Source organism: Sinocyclocheilus grahami, unplaced genomic scaffold, assembly GCF_001515645.1.
Source record: "Sinocyclocheilus grahami isolate Dianchi unplaced genomic scaffold, SAMN03320097.WGS_v1.1 scaffold339.1, whole genome shotgun sequence".
NCBI classification, from domain to species: domain Eukaryota; kingdom Metazoa; phylum Chordata; class Actinopteri; order Cypriniformes; family Cyprinidae; genus Sinocyclocheilus; species Sinocyclocheilus grahami.
In genome coordinates, this window is record NW_015505518.1 from 553,279 (window position 1) to 571,649 (window position 18,371).

At 39.6% G+C, this 18,371-nt stretch overlaps 1 protein-coding gene and 1 pseudogene across 3 annotated transcripts in view; one reads left to right on the forward strand and one right to left on the reverse strand.

The window, feature by feature from the left end:
* Window positions 1-15,121, forward strand: part of prr36a (proline rich 36a) — a 30,988-nt gene extending 15,867 nt beyond the window's left edge. For 2 of the 3 annotated variants that reach the window (XM_016295715.1, XM_016295716.1), the window contains exons 4-6: window positions 4,778-4,935; window positions 5,046-7,679; window positions 11,707-15,121. In XM_016295715.1, coding sequence (XP_016151201.1) covers window positions 4,778-4,935; window positions 5,046-7,679; window positions 11,707-12,713 — 3,799 coding nt within the window. In that variant the 3' untranslated portion in view covers window positions 12,714-15,121. Of the gene's footprint in view, window positions 1-553; window positions 1,257-2,130; window positions 2,219-4,777; window positions 4,936-5,045; window positions 7,680-11,706 lie in introns of those variants that run through there. The other variant, XM_016295714.1, reaches the window with a different exon arrangement.
* A 271-nt stretch (window positions 15,122-15,392) lies between these two features.
* On the reverse strand, window positions 15,393-18,358 carry LOC107602989 (UPF0575 protein C19orf67 homolog; annotated as a pseudogene).
* Window positions 18,359-18,371: the final 13 nt, after the last annotated feature.

An 18,371-nucleotide genomic window follows, 5' to 3' on the forward strand; every position in this document is an offset into this window, starting at 1 on the left:
TCGTCTTATAATTTTTATTATAATAAAGAATATAATAATGCAATGCTAATCGAGCCTTTATCACTTTTTGGAATACTATGAAATATGTTGCGTGCCTTATTCAGTGTAAGAAGCCACATCTCACAGAAGGATTTCTCAGGATTTCAGTTTGCTTAAACTAAACGTGAACTTACCTGGGTAAAAACTGAAACCAGCTTTGTGCAACAGGCCTCTCGACTTGATATTTTTGGATTTTGGTTCTTTTATTTCCTGTTTTTCCCAAGTTGCCCTTCATCGGAATGGTTCCCTTTTAAAAAAAAAAAAAAAAATGCTGCTTCCTCTTGCAATGAATTGTTTTACTTTTAAACCCTCTCTCTTTCAGTTACATGGTTACTTAAAATTCTTTAATTCTGTTACACACAGCATTTCTCTGCCAAACTGATTGTATTTATGTCTTTGTATGAGAAGCAACTGTTGCACTCCAACTTAGTAAAAATCAAGTTGCTTCAGGTGTGTAGAGCCAAAAAAAGTCACTGCAGATAGCATTTAATTGTCTTTCCTGTTTTCTTGCAGGGCAGTTATTGAGTTATCCCTGGGTTCAGTGTATGAACAGCACTGAATCCAGCGAGCTTATCAAGCAGCAACAGATCATCGGGTAATATTGGCAATGAAACCTGATGGGGCGGCCACAGCGCCATCTGAACCAATGGAAGCCGATGGAACAGAATCCATAACCGAACCAACCGGGAATGACGGGGCATCTCAAAATGGCACTACACCATCACCCTCACAACCTGATGCACCCCAAAATGAGCAAGCGGCTCCTCCAACTGTAAAGGAAGCTTCTGAGAAAGCAGTAGATGCTAAAAACAAATCCAAAGGCCCAGTCAAAGCCAAGATTGCTGCAGGTCCAGCTACCACTGGACCTGGCGCACGACCCAAAGCAACCCAAAGCCGTGTGGCTAATGGCCTCACAAAGACCGCATCGAGTACCACAACCAAGAAACCCATTCCAGTTAGCACTGCTGCAGCAGACAAGAAGAAACCCACCACTAACGTTGGACCTTCTGGTCCAAGTAAGAAACCCGTTGGTTCTTCTACTGCCATTGCAACTTCAAGGGCCCAACCTAAAGCAGCAACTGTTGGAACTAGCAGATCAATGACAACCGCCGTAGCCAGTGGAACAAAGACAGGACTGGCTGCCAGCACAGCCACCAGCCTGAGTAAGAGACCTGCCACAGCTGCCACTAGTGCTACAACCAAACCCAAAACCACAGGTAAGATGACCTGGCATGTATGGGTTTACGAGGTCACTTACAGTGAGTTTAGTTCTGGTACTTCTAAGATTGGATTTGGGCATGTACCAATAACTAAGCATCACTAGAAAATGTTCCATTTATTCTCATGTGCCAGATACAACACAAACCTGGTGTGGTGCAGGGCATCATTATGTAAAATAGAAATGTAATTTTATTTAATTATAGTTCTTTTCATCATGACTTTGCATTATATTTTACCAATATTTTCTTGAGCAATCCCAGTCAGTTTTGACTTTAGAACAAGATTTATTTCAATTGATATGCAAATGTCTGTGCCAGTGGGTGTTGTGTTCTTTCCATTTGTGTAAAAGGAAGATTGTTCCTGTTGGAATGTTTTTGACCTCTTATATTTTCATCTTAAACTTCTCAACCCATAATTTGGTTGTTTGGGAGCTGGAAAAATAATATAATAATGGTCATCAATCTTATTGTCGGTTAGTCTTGTCTTTATCAAAATCATAGCCATGGCAATTTATGTTCTCTTTGGCCATGAGTATAATGAGCCCTAGAAAAGCAAAGTTTTTGTAAAAACCTAAGCCTTTGGATGCCTGAGGTCAGCATCTCTGTGGAAACTTCTTGGTTTGTACTTTCCATCGACATCATTTTAATTGAGCTTTGGTGCCTCTGATAGGCATAATGCTGCAGAGATGAAGATGCAGTTGTTGGACTTAGTTGCTATGCTATGCTTATTTTATAACTTAATGCTCTCTAATTTTATTTAATTATAGTTCTTTTCATCATGACTTTGCATTATATTTTACCAATATTTTCTTGAGCAATCCCAGTCAGTTTTGACTTTAGAACAAGATTTATTTCAATTTCATTTCCTCAGCTCCTGCTCCAAGGCCAGCTGCTGCCCCTGCTGCCAAACCCAGCACTTCAGCCATAGCCAAAACCACTGCAGCTCCCAAAACTAACAGGTAAAGCAGCTTTTGGAGATTTAGATGGTAGTCTGAGCTTGGAAATTTGATTGTATTTGAATGGAAATTTGGAATGCTGGGAAGTGCACGATTGCACAACTTTTGATGTGGCTTTGCATCAATAAGGCAGATTTGGATGAAGTCACATCTGGGAAGTGCTTTGTGTTCTGCAAACCATTTAGTGGATTTGCCCATACAAATATCAATGATGGCATGCTTTTTGCAGTGAATGGTCTCTGGTTTGTCTGGTGGTTATTGGCTCAAGTTTCTGTCCCTTTGTGTGTCAGACTCCCTGAAAGACTGCTTAGATCAGGCTTCGCCAGAGTATAGGCTCAACAGAGCTATTTTTGTTGATGCTACTCTCTTGGAATGATAATTGGTATCTTCACTTGAGTTAAATGGCTTTTATGACCCAAGTTGGCTACATTTACCAATTATGTCTTTGTTGTCTTCAGTCTCTTGTTTGTTCCTTTCATATATTTTACTTAGCAGTTTTACTTTGTTTTTAGAGATTTTAGTCATTTCATTCTGTTTTCTTGATCAGTTTTATTTCTTTCCCCATCTCTTTACAAATGTGAGTTCCTTCCCCAGCTTTTTAACAATACTGTTTATTCTTTGTTTATGAAGAAAAAAAATGTGTATGCAGTGAAACCATTTATGGTAAATTTGGTAAAATGCTATGGTAAGTTTTAGATTAATATATTATTATTATTATTATTATATTAAAAATTAAAATATATAACGTTTTCTCAATGATGATCAGCTTTAAAGAAAATAAAAAATTTAAATTAACAAGTTGATTACTTTCATATCCAAGCTCTTCAGTTGTAAGTATTGTAAATGCAGTCAATCAATGTGGATATGACTGGTCTTATTTGATTATTACGGTTTAATTATGAGCTTAATTCTATGTAGTTATGTGGATAAAGGCTGTTTAGACTCACTTTTATTGAAATGTCTGTAACTCAAAGAACAATGGGTTGTGAATAGTGTGTGAGCACTCATTTGATCTGTCCGTTTAGATGGGTTTTCTTTATATATTCTCAATGTAGCTACAAATTAAATGTTTGCACTGCAGAAACACAATCACACGCCCACTGTGGGAAATGTAAACTTGCTCCATCAAAGTCTCCTTATGATACAATATATGTGTATGTGTGCTGGCTAGTGGCTAGATGTTTTAGGCATTCCTAGGAGAAGACTTTTTGCCAGTTTGTGTCTAACATTGTAAGGGAGAAGAGGGTTATTGGGCAGGGTTCTTTGTCTGCAACTCTTACTACACCAACCATCTTGCTCACTCAGTTTGTAGTTTCATGGGACTTGGATAAGTGCTGTGCTAACCAAATCAAATTGCCCTTGTATTTGGAGTTTATAACTGGAATATAAGGGAAATTCACTGCCCAAGGCTCTGCTGAGTGACACTTGTTTAATCCGGAACAGTACCTTCATCCTAATGGCCATTTACTTAATTAAAACTTAATTATTGATATTGGGTATACTTCGAAAGCTGTGTGGAAATGGCAGTGCCAGACTGAACGGAACATGGAAAAAGAAGTATACCTACACCTTAATGCAAACTGCAAAGGTCATGACATTTAAGCAGACTTCAATCAGTTCCAGTGGCATTCCACGGTGTTTGACTGTTTAATTCTATTAAGTGTAGGTGATATTTTCCTGTTTTCCTTTTATATTACTTTGTCTTATTGCTATCAGGTCTTATTAGTAGTAGCCTGTTATTTAGGTTAGCTTTTAACACAGCATCAAGGTGCATGGGTATACAGTGGCACTGAACTGTGACCATAGCATTTTCAATAGAGTTCTTTGTTACTGTGATGCATACCCTGTTGTGCCCTTGTCCAAATAAAGCAGGCTGTAAGCGAGAACTTTATCAGATCCTATTAGAGTGTTAGGTTCAGGCAAATATGACTGTCATGTCGTTAAAGGCAATTTGTGAACTGCAAAGCTGCAAGACTAAAAGCATCTATTAAATTGCAAGTAACCAAGGCGTGTGAGATGATGCAAGTGATCTTCTCATCACTAATTCTCCCCTATGAAAACATGAAAGGGGGATCTAGGAAGCAACTGCATTAAGGGTGTGTAGGCTTGACTGAAGGAAATGGATTATCATCTTTCATTTCTCCCTAATGTGGTCGCTTGCAAAACATTTTACCCATCCCCACTCCTACTCCCTTCATCACTCCCTACTCCCCTCCTTTTCCTGTTTCCTCCCTACCCAAGTCATTTTCTCTCCGGTTAGAGAAATTGGATGTAGATGCATTAGTTGATGAATGGTCCCAGTGGATTGGTTTTCTGGTGCTGCTTGAAATTGCTTTATGGTACGCATGCAGACTACCCAAGACAGGAAGCTGGTTTGATAAGAACCTATTTTGTGCATGTTCTGTCAAAAAACAATATCTTGGAAGGCATTCTAATTAAACCAATAACTGCAGCTTGACACGTTCTCATTTGAATGTGTAAATCAGTGTGCAGAAATCTGAAATAAAATGGCAAAGAGGTTTCACTGTTTTTCTAAGCTGCTCACAATTTTTTTTCTCTTAGGGCAACTGGAATTTCTGCCCCACAACCAGCTGCTACTTCAGCTACAGGAAGAACCATAACCGGTACAACAACGTTGTCTTCTGCTGTTCCTAGAACAAGCCGCACTGCTACACAACAGCCTGTTAAACCCCTGGTTACAGCATCAGCTGCTCGGAAAGGTGGTGTACCATTCATCGGAATATGTTTGTACCTACATTATTTAAGGAAAAGTACTGCTTAATTTTTTGTTCATTCCGTAATGTTATCAATATCTATTTGTCCTTTATAGATGTTGGAAAAACAAACGCTACAGCACCTGCGAAAAAAACAGTTGCCTCAACAATATCCCGTCCTGCTGCCAGCAAGTCTTCAAATTCAGAGGCTCCAAAACCAGTTGCCGCTACCAAACGACCTCCAACTAGCATCAAAGCACCTCAACCCAAACCAGATGACAAAAAAAGTGTACCAACACGTAAGGTGCCTCCGGGTCCACGAAACAATCCTTCACGGTCAGCATCAGGCAAGAACATTGCAGCATCTCCCGGTCACAAACAAGCAGGTAGCTTAGTCGGTGTGAAGCTTCAGCCACCTAAACCGACACAGTCTGTTTTGCCACTTGTCAAAGTTAAGCCTGATGATAAAGAACCTGCAAGAAAACCTGATGATAAAGAACCTGCAGCAGAGTCTGTACAACTTTCGACAACTGCAGTAGCTACTGTTGCTGTAGCAACAGCTGCAGCCATAGCCAGGGAAGAGTTTGTTTCAGAGCCTGAAGCTACTCCAACTGTAGAGAGCTCTCTGGATGTTCCAACATCATCTTTAGATGTTCAGGAAAAGGTAGATGTGCAGGTCACTAATGTCAGCTCCCAATGTGTGCTGGATATATCTAACACGGAGCCAGAGGCTCAAGAGGCCTTACTAGAAGCTTATTCTGTTGAAGTGGCTTGTCCGACATTGACTGTAGTTGAGCAGGAATCTGATGAGCAGGTGTCTGGAAAAGATGATGAAAAGCTTATTGCGGTTGTGGCACCAGTTGCACAGGAAGCAACTGAGCAGGAAACCTTAACTGCTTCACAGTTTGATAACTCTGCTGCTACCATAGTGTCCACTGGTGTAGAGGTGGCTGAAAAAGCTGAACAGATTAACAGTGACTGTTATGAAGATGTGGAAGAAGAAGAGAGGGAAGGCAGTCAACAAGTGTCTTTGTCAGAAATGAGTGGCACCCAGCCTACTGAAGAGTCTCGTCCTGGGTCAGCTGGGCTTGCTGGGTCCATTTGGCGTGCAGGGGCCTTGCTCTCTGAGCTTGACTCTGAGGATGTGAGTTGCAGCCAGCAGGGAGCATCAGAGCTAAGTGCTCCAGGCGTTCTGGAGGGCACGGAGAGCATGGATGATCTAGGGGATGCAAGCCTTAAAGGAGCTGATGGTGAAGGTGCATCGGTTGGGTCCCCTGACTTTGAGAAGGTTTCTGATATTCTTACTAATGAAGATGATGACGACGATGATGATGATCGAATCTGTGACATGGAGGTTGGGTCGGAAAGAGCAGAGGCCTCTCATAGGCAGCATCATGACAACGAGGATGATGAAGAGGATGAAGATGTAGAGATGGCAAGCGAGGGCATTACTGAGAGTGGGCTTGAAAGTTATGGGAATGCAGATGAAGATGACTTGACCGAAGACTATAGATTAGACAACTTGAACCGAAGCCAGCCTCCACCCATGGTTCCTTCTGCCCCTCTTGCAAACCAGTGGAACCAGCCTAGTTGCTTTGCTGATGCCTTGGCCCAGCCACCACATCCTGCCTCTACACTTCTTTCAAGTCCTTCCTCTGAATGTTGGCAAGTAGACCCAGAAACCCCAACACAGACACCTGCTCAAACAAGATTTGATGTTAGCTCTGAAAGGGGCTCTCCATCAAACCGTTTGGAGCCTCCACCTTGCACACCTCAACAAGCCCCAATATCTGCTGCAGAGGGTAATATTAGCCCCAAACCAGGTTTGACACCCTCTCAAACCTGCAAGTTCCAGTCTGAGACTTCCAGTGACCCTGACCTAGCATCTGACAGTAACAGGGACAAAAATATACTAGAAGAGGTGAAAGACAACAACTTTTCGGGGACTGAGACTCATTCTAAAGTGGAGCTCCAGCCCAAACCACTACACCCTGTTCCCACTGTCTTGCCAGACATCATGCAGGATCTAGGCATCCACCTTGAATGTGCTGATGAAGAAGAAGAACCTGAAACTCTGCCAGCTGATGATGTACTGGGTGGTTCAGCAACTGCTCCATCATCTCCTTCATCAGCTACTGAGGATGAGGAAAGTGGCACAGAAGGTGAAATGCAGATCAGTGACCCTCAAGCTGAGCTATTTGGCACTGGGAATGCCTATGGAACAGCACCTGTGGGCCACAATTTGTCTGCTCTAGAGGAATGTGAAGAAATGGGTGGGGAGAATGAAGGTGGTGGTGGTGGTGGTAGTGAGACCCCTCCGTCTGCCACTTCTGCTGCTTCCTATGGATTTGACTACATGACCTCTAACTCCAATGCCCAATCATCTGCCGAGAGTTGCAGCAAGAGTCCTGGCATCTTTTCTCTAGAAAATGAAGAGCAGCTCCCAGATGAGGCCAAGGATCCATCTCTTCTTAAAGAGTTGACCCTGATACCTGCTACTGCATCTGGGGAAAAGATTGACCCCATTAAAAGCCAACATGGAGAGTTCCAGTCTCACCCAGAGCAGCAGTACATGCTGTGTGGAGAGTCCAGTGAGCTGCCTGAGCCTGATTCAGTACCGGGAGCTGTTCCCTTAGAGTCTGGCTTGATTAATCCTTCATCCCCACAGCACCTGGAAGAGGAACAAGATCTTGACACTCAGCATCCCTACTACTCCACTATATGTGAAAAAACTGATAGTCCCCTGGCAGGTAACGTATAGAGTGCACTTTAAAAATCCACCTTCCAGTGTACCTTGTTGATGTCATCTCTATATAAGGGTTTCCCTGCTGATGATGTGTTTTTATTCAGTTAGGAAAACACTCATTCAACATTGCCACTTTCATGATATGATACAGCTATTAAAATTACGTTTGTAAGTATATGGCTTAGAACCTGTATGTGCAATAGCTACTACCATTTACACTAAAGGTGACTCTTTTTCTCAACTATTCTTTATAAATGTAATAATGGGTGTTGGTCTGAACTGGCATGAAATTATTTGTTTGTGGAGTCTGCAAATTGGCAAAAAAGTAACCACTGAAGAAAAATGAACAATGTAATGGACACACATTTTGTGTGTATTTACTAATTTTTTTTTTTTTTTACTGAACAAATGCATATTCATTGCTTTTTGTATTCTGTTGTCTATATTAACTAAATACCAGTCTTTCATCCCTTTTCCATCATTGCCATATCTTGTCCTCACGTTTCTCTCTTCTGCACTTTAGGGTTTGCTAACCCCTTACTTTTTTATGTCCTGTTTATTTGGAGTACTTAATGTCTTAGTGTTAAATAAAGGTTAGATATTTAACATGATTTCTGTTTTCTCTGTATGTTTCTTGATGTTTGGGTTTCAAGGTAATTTGCACTTGTTTTAATGCCCACTATTCATCAATCACTATGGGCTGTTGCAAATTGGTCACATCAGCCGGGTTTCCATCCAAAGTTGCGAATTTAACTTCTGCACAAAACTGGAATAATCGCATAAAACATTTGCGAACAAGCATCGTTTCCATCCAACAAGTCAAAGAGAACAAAATCGTCACTTCCTGATAAACTGGCACTTTAAATCACTGAGAAAAGTAGGAGAATATAATAATTTCCATATACAATAAATTACTTGTGCCTCAGAGCGAGCAGACGAAACAATGAATGCGGTCATTGCTTTCGGAGTTGGATGCTGCTGTTTGGGAATGCAGTCATGTAAGACATTTCTGGGAGGCAATTATACATACATACATTGACAGACTTTGCTCGTGCATTTCTGAATGACCATAACATTTCAGATGCTGTGGAATGAGATCGGTCCGCTGGTTAGTCAGGTTTTGCCGTCCCATAGCGCAAAGTCATTACTTTTTTTGATGCACTTGGAGGAATTTAATCTCAAAATGCATTTCCCATCAACCCTTTTTCGCACAAGTCAAAAACCACCTCAAGCGAGCGTAAAAACTTTTTTGCGAATTAAGGGATTTTTATTTGAAATTTGGTGTTTCCATCACTCGATTCTCATGCGATACTTCAAAATGCTCATTAAAATAGGGTGATGGAAACATTGAAGTAGTCAAATAACAATGGAGATTTAAATGGTATATTCATTTGAGGTTACTATTAAGTATTTAATATTAAGAAACAATGTAAAACAAAATCTACTTAAGGCTCAGACACTAATTCAAGGTAGCTTTATTTTGTTAAAGTTCCAGAGCACTTTTAAGTCAAAATTAATGGAATATTTTATTCACCTTTACTTAAACCACTTGGTCCTACGTTTGTTGTGGCATTATAAGTCAGTTACTAATACTAAATTGTAAACTTGCATGTATACACTTGCATACAAATACATGTTGAACCTTCTGTAAGTTAATTTTGTAAAGAAATCTGGATACTTGCAGCAGAAGGAGAGTTTTTTTTTCTTCTTTCTATGCCAGTATGTTCCTTCTGCTTGTATTCCTCCTTCCCTTTTGAACCCACCTACCATCCGGAGGAGGAAAAGCAAGATCTGGCCCCATCAACCTCCTGGATCTCACCCTCTCTCAAGGTGCTTTAAGTCCGCCACCTCCTTTTTTCGTTCTCCATCTTTGTATACCGTTGCTTCTGGAGTAGACTTTGCACACCTTGCACTTTGGGACTAACTGGGTGCAGCTGCTTTAATCACTCTGATTATTAACAAGTTGAGCTGAAGCTATTTGAAAGGACCTGACTTGACACATTTACCTGGACTAATTGGACTTCAATAAATCCCAATGCTGGGTGGTTCTTAATCCCCAAAACTGGACTTGCTTTGCACAATGCACTTTTCTGTCATTTTTCCTGTTTAAGCATGCTCACCTCACCAAAGAAATATGCTGTACACTGGGGTGGCTTATGTGTAAAGCATGTTTTATATTGTATGCATGGGTCTATTGATGGGTCATGTTTTCTCATGGTTAAAAAAGAAAAAACCTGTTTGCTTTATGCTGTATTGTACTATGCATGGTGAGCGCTCGCTTTTGCATGTGCTCAGCTTGTCACATTAAGGGAGATTGTTTACCTCATCTGCTTTTATTTCCTTGTTTTTATTTGCTCTTCACAATAGTTAGAGGTTACTGCATATACAGGGTGTAGCCAATTTTATTGCACCAATATCTTCACAAAATATTTTTGAGAGAATGTCACCAAGGTGCGAAATTATTTGTTGTTCATTCCTTTCTGCACTAAATCATTTAATTGTTGGTTAGTCAGGTTTTGCCGTCCCATAGCGCAAAGTCATTACTTTTTTTGATGCACTTGGAGGAATTTAATCTCAAAATGCATTTCCCATCAACCCTTTTTCGCACAAGTCAAAAACCACCTCAAGCGAGCGTAAAAACTTTTTTGCGAATTAAGGGATTTTTATTTGAAATTTGGTGTTTCCATCACTCGATTCTCATGCGATACTTCAAAATGCTCATTAAAATAGGGTGATGGAAACATTGAAGTAGTCAAATAACAATGGAGATTTAAATGGTATATTCATTTGAGGTTACTATTAAGTATTTAATATTAAGAAACAATGTAAAACAAAATCTACTTAAGGCTCAGACACTAATTCAAGGTAGCTTTATTTTGTTAAAGTTCCAGAGCACTTTTAAGTCAAAATTAATGGAATATTTTATTCACCTTTACTTAAACCACTTGGTCCTACGTTTGTTGTGGCATTATAAGTCAGTTACTAATACTAAATTGTAAACTTGCATGTATACACTTGCATACAAATACATGTTGAACCTTCTGTAAGTTAATTTTGTAAAGAAATCTGGATACTTGCAGCAGAAGGAGAGTTTTTTTTTCTTCTTTCTATGCCAGTATGTTCCTTCTGCTTGTATTCCTCCTTCCCTTTTGAACCCACCTACCATCCGGAGGAGGAAAAGCAAGATCTGGCCCCATCAACCTCCTGGATCTCACCCTCTCTCAAGGTGCTTTAAGTCCGCCACCTCCTTTTTTCGTTCTCCATCTTTGTATACCGTTGCTTCTGGAGTAGACTTTGCACACCTTGCACTTTGGGACTAACTGGGTGCAGCTGCTTTAATCACTCTGATTATTAACAAGTTGAGCTGAAGCTATTTGAAAGGACCTGACTTGACACATTTACCTGGACTAATTGGACTTCAATAAATCCCAATGCTGGGTGGTTCTTAATCCCCAAAACTGGACTTGCTTTGCACAATGCACTTTTCTGTCATTTTTCCTGTTTAAGCATGCTCACCTCACCAAAGAAATATGCTGTACACTGGGGTGGCTTATGTGTAAAGCATGTTTTATATTGTATGCATGGGTCTATTGATGGGTCATGTTTTCTCATGGTTAAAAAAGAAAAAACCTGTTTGCTTTATGCTGTATTGTACTATGCATGGTGAGCGCTCGCTTTTGCATGTGCTCAGCTTGTCACATTAAGGGAGATTGTTTACCTCATCTGCTTTTATTTCCTTGTTTTTATTTGCTCTTCACAATAGTTAGAGGTTACTGCATATACAGGGTGTAGCCAATTTTATTGCACCAATATCTTCACAAAATATTTTTGAGAGAATGTCACCAAGGTGCGAAATTATTTGTTGTTCATTCCTTTCTGCACTAAATCATTTAATTGTATATCTGACTTTTGTTTCCCACAATGCTTTTTTCTGCTTCACCACATTCTGCAGTTTTTGACATTTATTGTTTTATTGCATTCTGTTTAACTCTCCTTTTTAACATGTATTGGACCCTTTGCTTCATTCACAGAAAGAAACTCCCACTTTCCACCACAACCAAATGACTTGCTTTCCATCCAAATGACAATGTCATCCAAACTTCGTCTCTGGCCACGTGCTCCCTATGTGACCCAACCACCACGGCTTCCCACTGACCTCCCTCCCAGAACACCAAATGTGGTGTCAAACACACAGCTCCGATGTCTAGAGCAACACCAACAGCACCTTCATGAGATCCAGCAACGGCAGGAGAAACGTAATCGAGAAGACGAAAAAGAGGAGGAGCAAGCAAAGAATGAGAGAGAGCAGCAGGAGGAAGAACAGAGGAGAAATTTACTTGAGTTGCAACTTAAGCAGCAAGAGCAAGAACTGAAGCAGCGACAGCAGATCATGCAGTGGCAACAAGAACTTGAACAACAACAGCAGCAAAAACACAAGGTCCATACACCAGTTGACCTCTCTCCTTCATCAGGTCTCACCACCATCTATGAAACTGTGGAAACGAGTGACTCAGAAGACGAAAAGGACGAGGGACAAGGAGAGGTTGGGGAAGTAAAAGATAGAAGCTCCTTTAATGTGTGCCCTGGAGAAGACTTGCAAAGATGCACTGAAGAAAATGACTCTGCTAAACTTTTTTCACAATGCACAACACCTTCCCTAAAGTCTATTATTCAGGGTCCACAGAGAGAACTCCAGGAGACAGACCCTGCAGCAGACCAAGACGGTCCTTCTCCCTTGGGATCTCCTGAACGGCCTCCACCTCTGGAGTTTGACTGGGGCAAGAAGGTGGACATTGTCCAGCAGCTCATCAATCAGACATTACTGCTTGCAGGTGATGGTTACTCGCCCCTTCTTCTGCTACCCGGAGGAGCAGGTGGGACACTCAGCCCCCTCGAAAGCAGCCTGTGGCCCAACTTGTTGCCACCTCTGACACCCCCTTCAGCCATTGTGACGTCTGTGAGCAGCTTCTCACCTGAGGCTCCAGGAAGCTCTGCTCAGGGTGAGTGGACCGTTGTAGAGCTGGAGACACATCACTGAGAAAAGTTGAATGAAATGCCTGCCAAATATGAACTTTTGGGCTCAAAAGACTTAAGATTAAGGTCCACCAGTAGGGAAGCGCCTGTTGTAGCATTAGATAATCTAGCAATCTTTTGAAAAAATCTTACTTCGAGATGTAGTCATGGATATGACTGGTTCATCCATTTTTCTTCTGCAGTACTTCAGCAAGTGTTGGAGTAGAAAATTGTGTGAACCTGAAACTTATACTGCAGAACAGTGTGCTGGACTACCACCATCTCATTCTTTGATTTTTCTTCATCCTGAGAGTTATTCTTGTGCTGCGACCATTCATTTCCACTCCCCACCCATCCAAAATCAATGGAACGCTATAGTCCATACTTTTATGCCAAATTGGTCAGCCATATCTGACCTGCCATCATGTCAAAAGGCCATTTCCTTAAGGTTTAATGTCTTGCTGGCTTGAACTACATACATTTATCTCTTAGTCATTGTTGAGCTCTCTACCCACAATGGAGGCAAGATGCCAACTCAATGACTGCAGCGTATTAAAACAAAATGGGCTCCTTTCTCTGACTTCTCTGAGCAAAAGATCTGTAAAAAAAGATAAAGACTTGAGATAAATTGAAACATGCAGGTTTACAAGTCAGATCAAGCAGGCATTTTTTTTCTTGCACTATGCTGATTACAAAAAACAAACTGGTTTAATTTGGCTCATGTGCAATTTATTAGCACAAAACGCTGTTATTGAACAGCCCATTGCTTGTGCATTCTACTGTTTGACACAAGATTTGCAGGATTAACTACAGAGTTAAGTAGAGTATTTTGAAGTAAATTTGCTGATTCGACAACTGTAGTTGTTCCAAATGAAATGTTTAATTCATTGAGTAATTGTGATAACTGTAAAACAGACAATATTACAATTTTTAAAAGCATGCACAGCTATCTAAAATTTTAAACTGGTTTGGTTTGAAGACCTTTTTTTATAATCCTTATCATAAAGAAGCTTGACACGTGACGTACAAAGTAATTTCCCCCCTCCTCAAGTATATGCACTGCTGTAACATTTGAAAAATAGCTGGCACCAGAAACTTTGCTATTCTAGATTAATGTGTTACAGGGATTTTTAATTATATTTTTAATGACACAGGAAAAACTGTGCAGCTACATCAAATGATCCACTTTACTGTGAACCTTCTGAACACTGTGCCTCCCTTACCTGTCCGAACTATATGATTAGTATCTATTTGAGGAACAAGGAGCAGCTCTCATAACTGCACTCATGCTGTTTAAATGACGTTTTCTGGTTTGCTGTGCCTGAGATTGACTCCCACGTTGGGCTGGAAGGACTCTTTGCTAAATAAGCACTCTCATACACTGTCACAATCTCCCAAATGTTTACTGTCCCTACCTTGGTTAGAGAAATTGGTTAGTCCTGTCTAGTATGAATGGAAAAAGTTTTTTATTTTTTTTATTTTTAAGTTCTCTGCATTGTTCAGTCTCTGTATATTTCCCTTCCTCCAAAAAAAAAAAGAAAAAAGTTCTGAATTATTGGAACACAGAAAGAATTACAAAAATGAAAATGGAATTCAATGGGTCACATCATGAGTAGGCCTATTATGTTCACCCAAATTTAACTTATACTTATTATGATAATAAAGCCAATGTTATATTGATGTTTGTGAGTCTGGTGAGGAGTTTTGTTTGTCACATATCTTGACTGAATGAATTGATTGATCTTGGCCCAGTGAAATGTTAAAACACAATTTGATTATTGGAGCCCCTATTATCTGTTTTGTCATATGTGATGGTACATGTTATTTTAAAGGGACAATGATAAAGTCTGTTTACTGAATTATGAAGAGAGATTACCATTTTAATTTTATTTGTACTGTACTGGTGTACTTCCTATTTGTCCATTGCTGTGAAGTAGTTTAGAGACTATATAGTACTGTGTTTGACACTGTAAAGGTAGGAGCATTTATTTAAAAACAACTTTTTTTAAAGAATATATCAAAGGAACCACTTTACATTATAATCAGGGAACACTGGGATTCCAGGTAGATTTTGACTATCACTGTATTTTGGCTTAACTAATGTTTTATAACTTGACATACAAATACCATACAGGGAAAGCTACGGTATAGACACAAACCAGCAGTAAAAAATGCACTGAAAATAACTATAGCTTTGATTGAGCTTGACATAAGAAGGAATACAACAGCATTATTAGTAATGCTCTACCCTCTCCACTGATCTTTACCATGTTTGCAAAGACACAACTGCTTCTGTGTGGTACATATTCCAGCTTTTGTTGTGTATATTTTTGTAATTTATTATTTTGAAAGGAAGGATTGTTTTATAGAGAAAACTAGGCAGTGGGCCTTAGCCGCTGGCAGGTTTTATATCTGGACTTTGTAAAAGACTACTTGGAGGGTCACTGTATTTTAATGTTTTCATGAAAATAAAGTTGGTTTGACATTTAATCTTGAACTTTTACTCCGTTTAATGAGTTTTCCATCACTGGTGTAAATTATTTGCTACATAACAAACCAACATGACTGAACAACACCAACAATAACAGCCATGACCATGTTTGAAAATTTTAAAAAATTTACAGGCATCTGTAATGGCATCTGATTTCAACAAACCAAATGAATGAAGAATCCAGAATGGGTGAGGCCCTAAGCTAGCACCACCTCATGTTTTCATGCCAAATGTACCATCTGTTTCCTGAGACAGCAGCACCCCCAACAAGGCAGTCTGTGGAAGTGCAGGATGAAGGCTCCTCACTTCCCAGACACAACAGCTGCTTGTTCTGACCACAAGGAACTGAACAAAGCAGCACCATACAAAACATACACACAATGAATTTTTTATCTAGGTTTAACTGTTATTTCTAAGTTACATATTTACACATTTCTTAATAGATCTCAAAATCTCTAATCAGACGAGTGCTTATCTAGGCTTGGCTTCAGTTTTTGTTTGACTTATGGTAGCTTTTTGTGGAAAGCAGAAACTGTAGCTCCATCTTTTCCTATGAAACCGAAAGTAGTTAAAAGTACATTACCAATCAGTGATGTTCTCTGGATCAGGGTGCGTCTGGACCCACTGGACAATAGACCAAATCCTCTCTACTCTACTCTCTCTCTCTCTCAGTTTCTGTATTTTCTCCCTCGCACCTTCCTTCTCCATCCTTATCATCTGCTGCCTCAATGACATGCTCAAAGCACAGGAAGTAACTGGGAAGGTAGGAAATGGATGTTGTAAAGACGATGATATGGTATTATCCTATCAATTAGGGCTGTTCTTATTCTTACACTGTCATAATTGTTTCCCTCTGCATCTATCATGTGCTAAATGTTGTTTGGTCGAAAAATGATTACACTGCCCTGCATCCTATTTGTTGAACAAAATCCAATACTGGTTTCTTACTCATTTTGGGGAGCTGATTCTAAAAATAAAATTTTGCTCTAGCACATCAAACTTTTTCACTAAATATGGTGCATTTCATAGCATTTTTGCTTTCAATGACATGATTCCTAACTTCCTCTAAGCCTGGTCACAACTATTTGTTCAGTTCTCAGCCAATTTGCACATATTTGAGTCATTCAGAAGACATTATTTTATGCCTAATCCCGATTTCCAATTGTTCTACTATGCAGATTGTAAATTACATTACACATTTGAATACGTATTTTGTCATTAAAACTTTTGACTGATTTTCTTTATTTGTTTATTTTTTGTTAAGTACATTTAAGCTGATATACATAGCTGATATATAATCTAAAAAAAGAGAAAAATCTGTATGTGATACAAGTTTTATTGATATCTTTGAACTCAGTAGAACCAAAATGAGGTAATATTAGGCCTTTTTGTAGGGCTGTGTTATTAACTAATAATACAAATAATAATTATTATTATTAATAATAAATAAAATAGGCACTCTCCTTTTTTCCTTTTTACAAAGAAATGGGAAAATCCCTTTATAATTCTCTCTGACTAAACCTCACTTACAACTATGCACTGTCATATGTCTGTCCTTCTCCTTCTCCCTCTATCTCTTGCTCCACATTCCAGCGCATACGTTTGTATAGGTCAGTACTGGCTGAGGCAAGAAAGGGGGTGGGGCAACAGTACCTGGAGATTGACAGCTTCATGTTGTCTATTTGACACTGGCCAATAGAGAAGTGTGAGATACTGTGAAAAAGATATATAGTAAAAAAAAACTGCAATAAAGAAAACAATAATAATATAAATAACCCAATGTGGATTCCCTGGGTATTTTATGACTGCATTTATACTAAATTCAGGCCTTTGAGAACCTTCCTTTTGTGCTAAACAAAAGATTCAGTATCTTCTGACTCAATCCTCACATTCATTTATAAATCTGCCTCTATGATTTACAATTGGTTTGTACCTCAGTGGATCAGATTCCTCCAGTGTGAAGAAACTGAAGGAGGCGTACAGCAACACCAGCTGTTCCAGACGAGAACACAGTTGCTGAGAAAACTGCAAAAGCTGTGATGGGATACAAACAGTAAATATGTGGGTTCCTGCAGTTCGTGTTCACCTACAGTGCAAACCCATAATTCTGGAGGCAGTCTCGACTAAAACAACCATATATACAAGAGCAGATTTTTTTTTGTCAGATGGGTAACCTCAAAAAACATTTGACAAAAATATGTAAATGTTCTTTTTCTAGATCTAATTGCATCTTCATAAAAGCTGTGTTTGAAACTCATTTGCCTTGTTCAGCAAGTACTTAAGTTGCTTTTCAATGGGAGAGATTTTTTCATCCATCCTTCTCTTATCCTGACAGGATGAAGAATTTTCCGCACCTTCAGCTGAGAAACACCTCTCATCACCGAACGAGGGCGCCATTCCATTGACTTCTGTGAACAAGAGAAGTCAATGAGAACTATACATTATCAATCTTCTGTGGAAGGCTCAGGACCATAAAATGTTCGTCCAATCATTTCATGAGGTCCGAATGCAATGATAGGATGTCCTACCTGCTTGTCAACTCATATATTTGCATACCTCTGCAGAGCCAATAGCTAGCGTTTGAGGGGTGGCTACTGTCGCAGGCTGAGCCAGAGAGTGATCAGCATAGATATATACAGGTGCATCTCAATAAATTAGAATGTCGTGGAAAAGTTCATTTATTTCAGTAATTCAACTCAAATTGTGAAACTCGTGTATTAAATAAATTAATTGCACACCGACTGAAGTAGTTTAAGTCTTTGGTTCTTTTAATTGTGATGATTTTGGCTCACATTTAACAAAACCCCACCAATTCACTATCTCAACAAATTAGAATACTTCATAAGACCAATAAAAAAAACATTTTTAGTGAATTGTTAGCCTTCTGGAAAGTATGTTAATTTACTGTACATGTACTCAATACTTGGTAGGGGCTCCTTTTGCTTTAATTACTGCCTCAATTCGGCGTGGCATGGAGATGATCAGTTTTTGGCACTGCTGAGGTGGTATGGAAGCCCAGGTTTCTTTGACAGTGGCCTTCAGCTCATTTTCCTCTTGACAATACCCCATAGATTCTCTATTGGTTTTCAAAAAACACAATGGACCAACACCAGCAGATGACATTGCACCCCAAATCATCACAGACTGTGAACAACACCAACAATAACAGCCATGACCATGTTTGAAAATTTT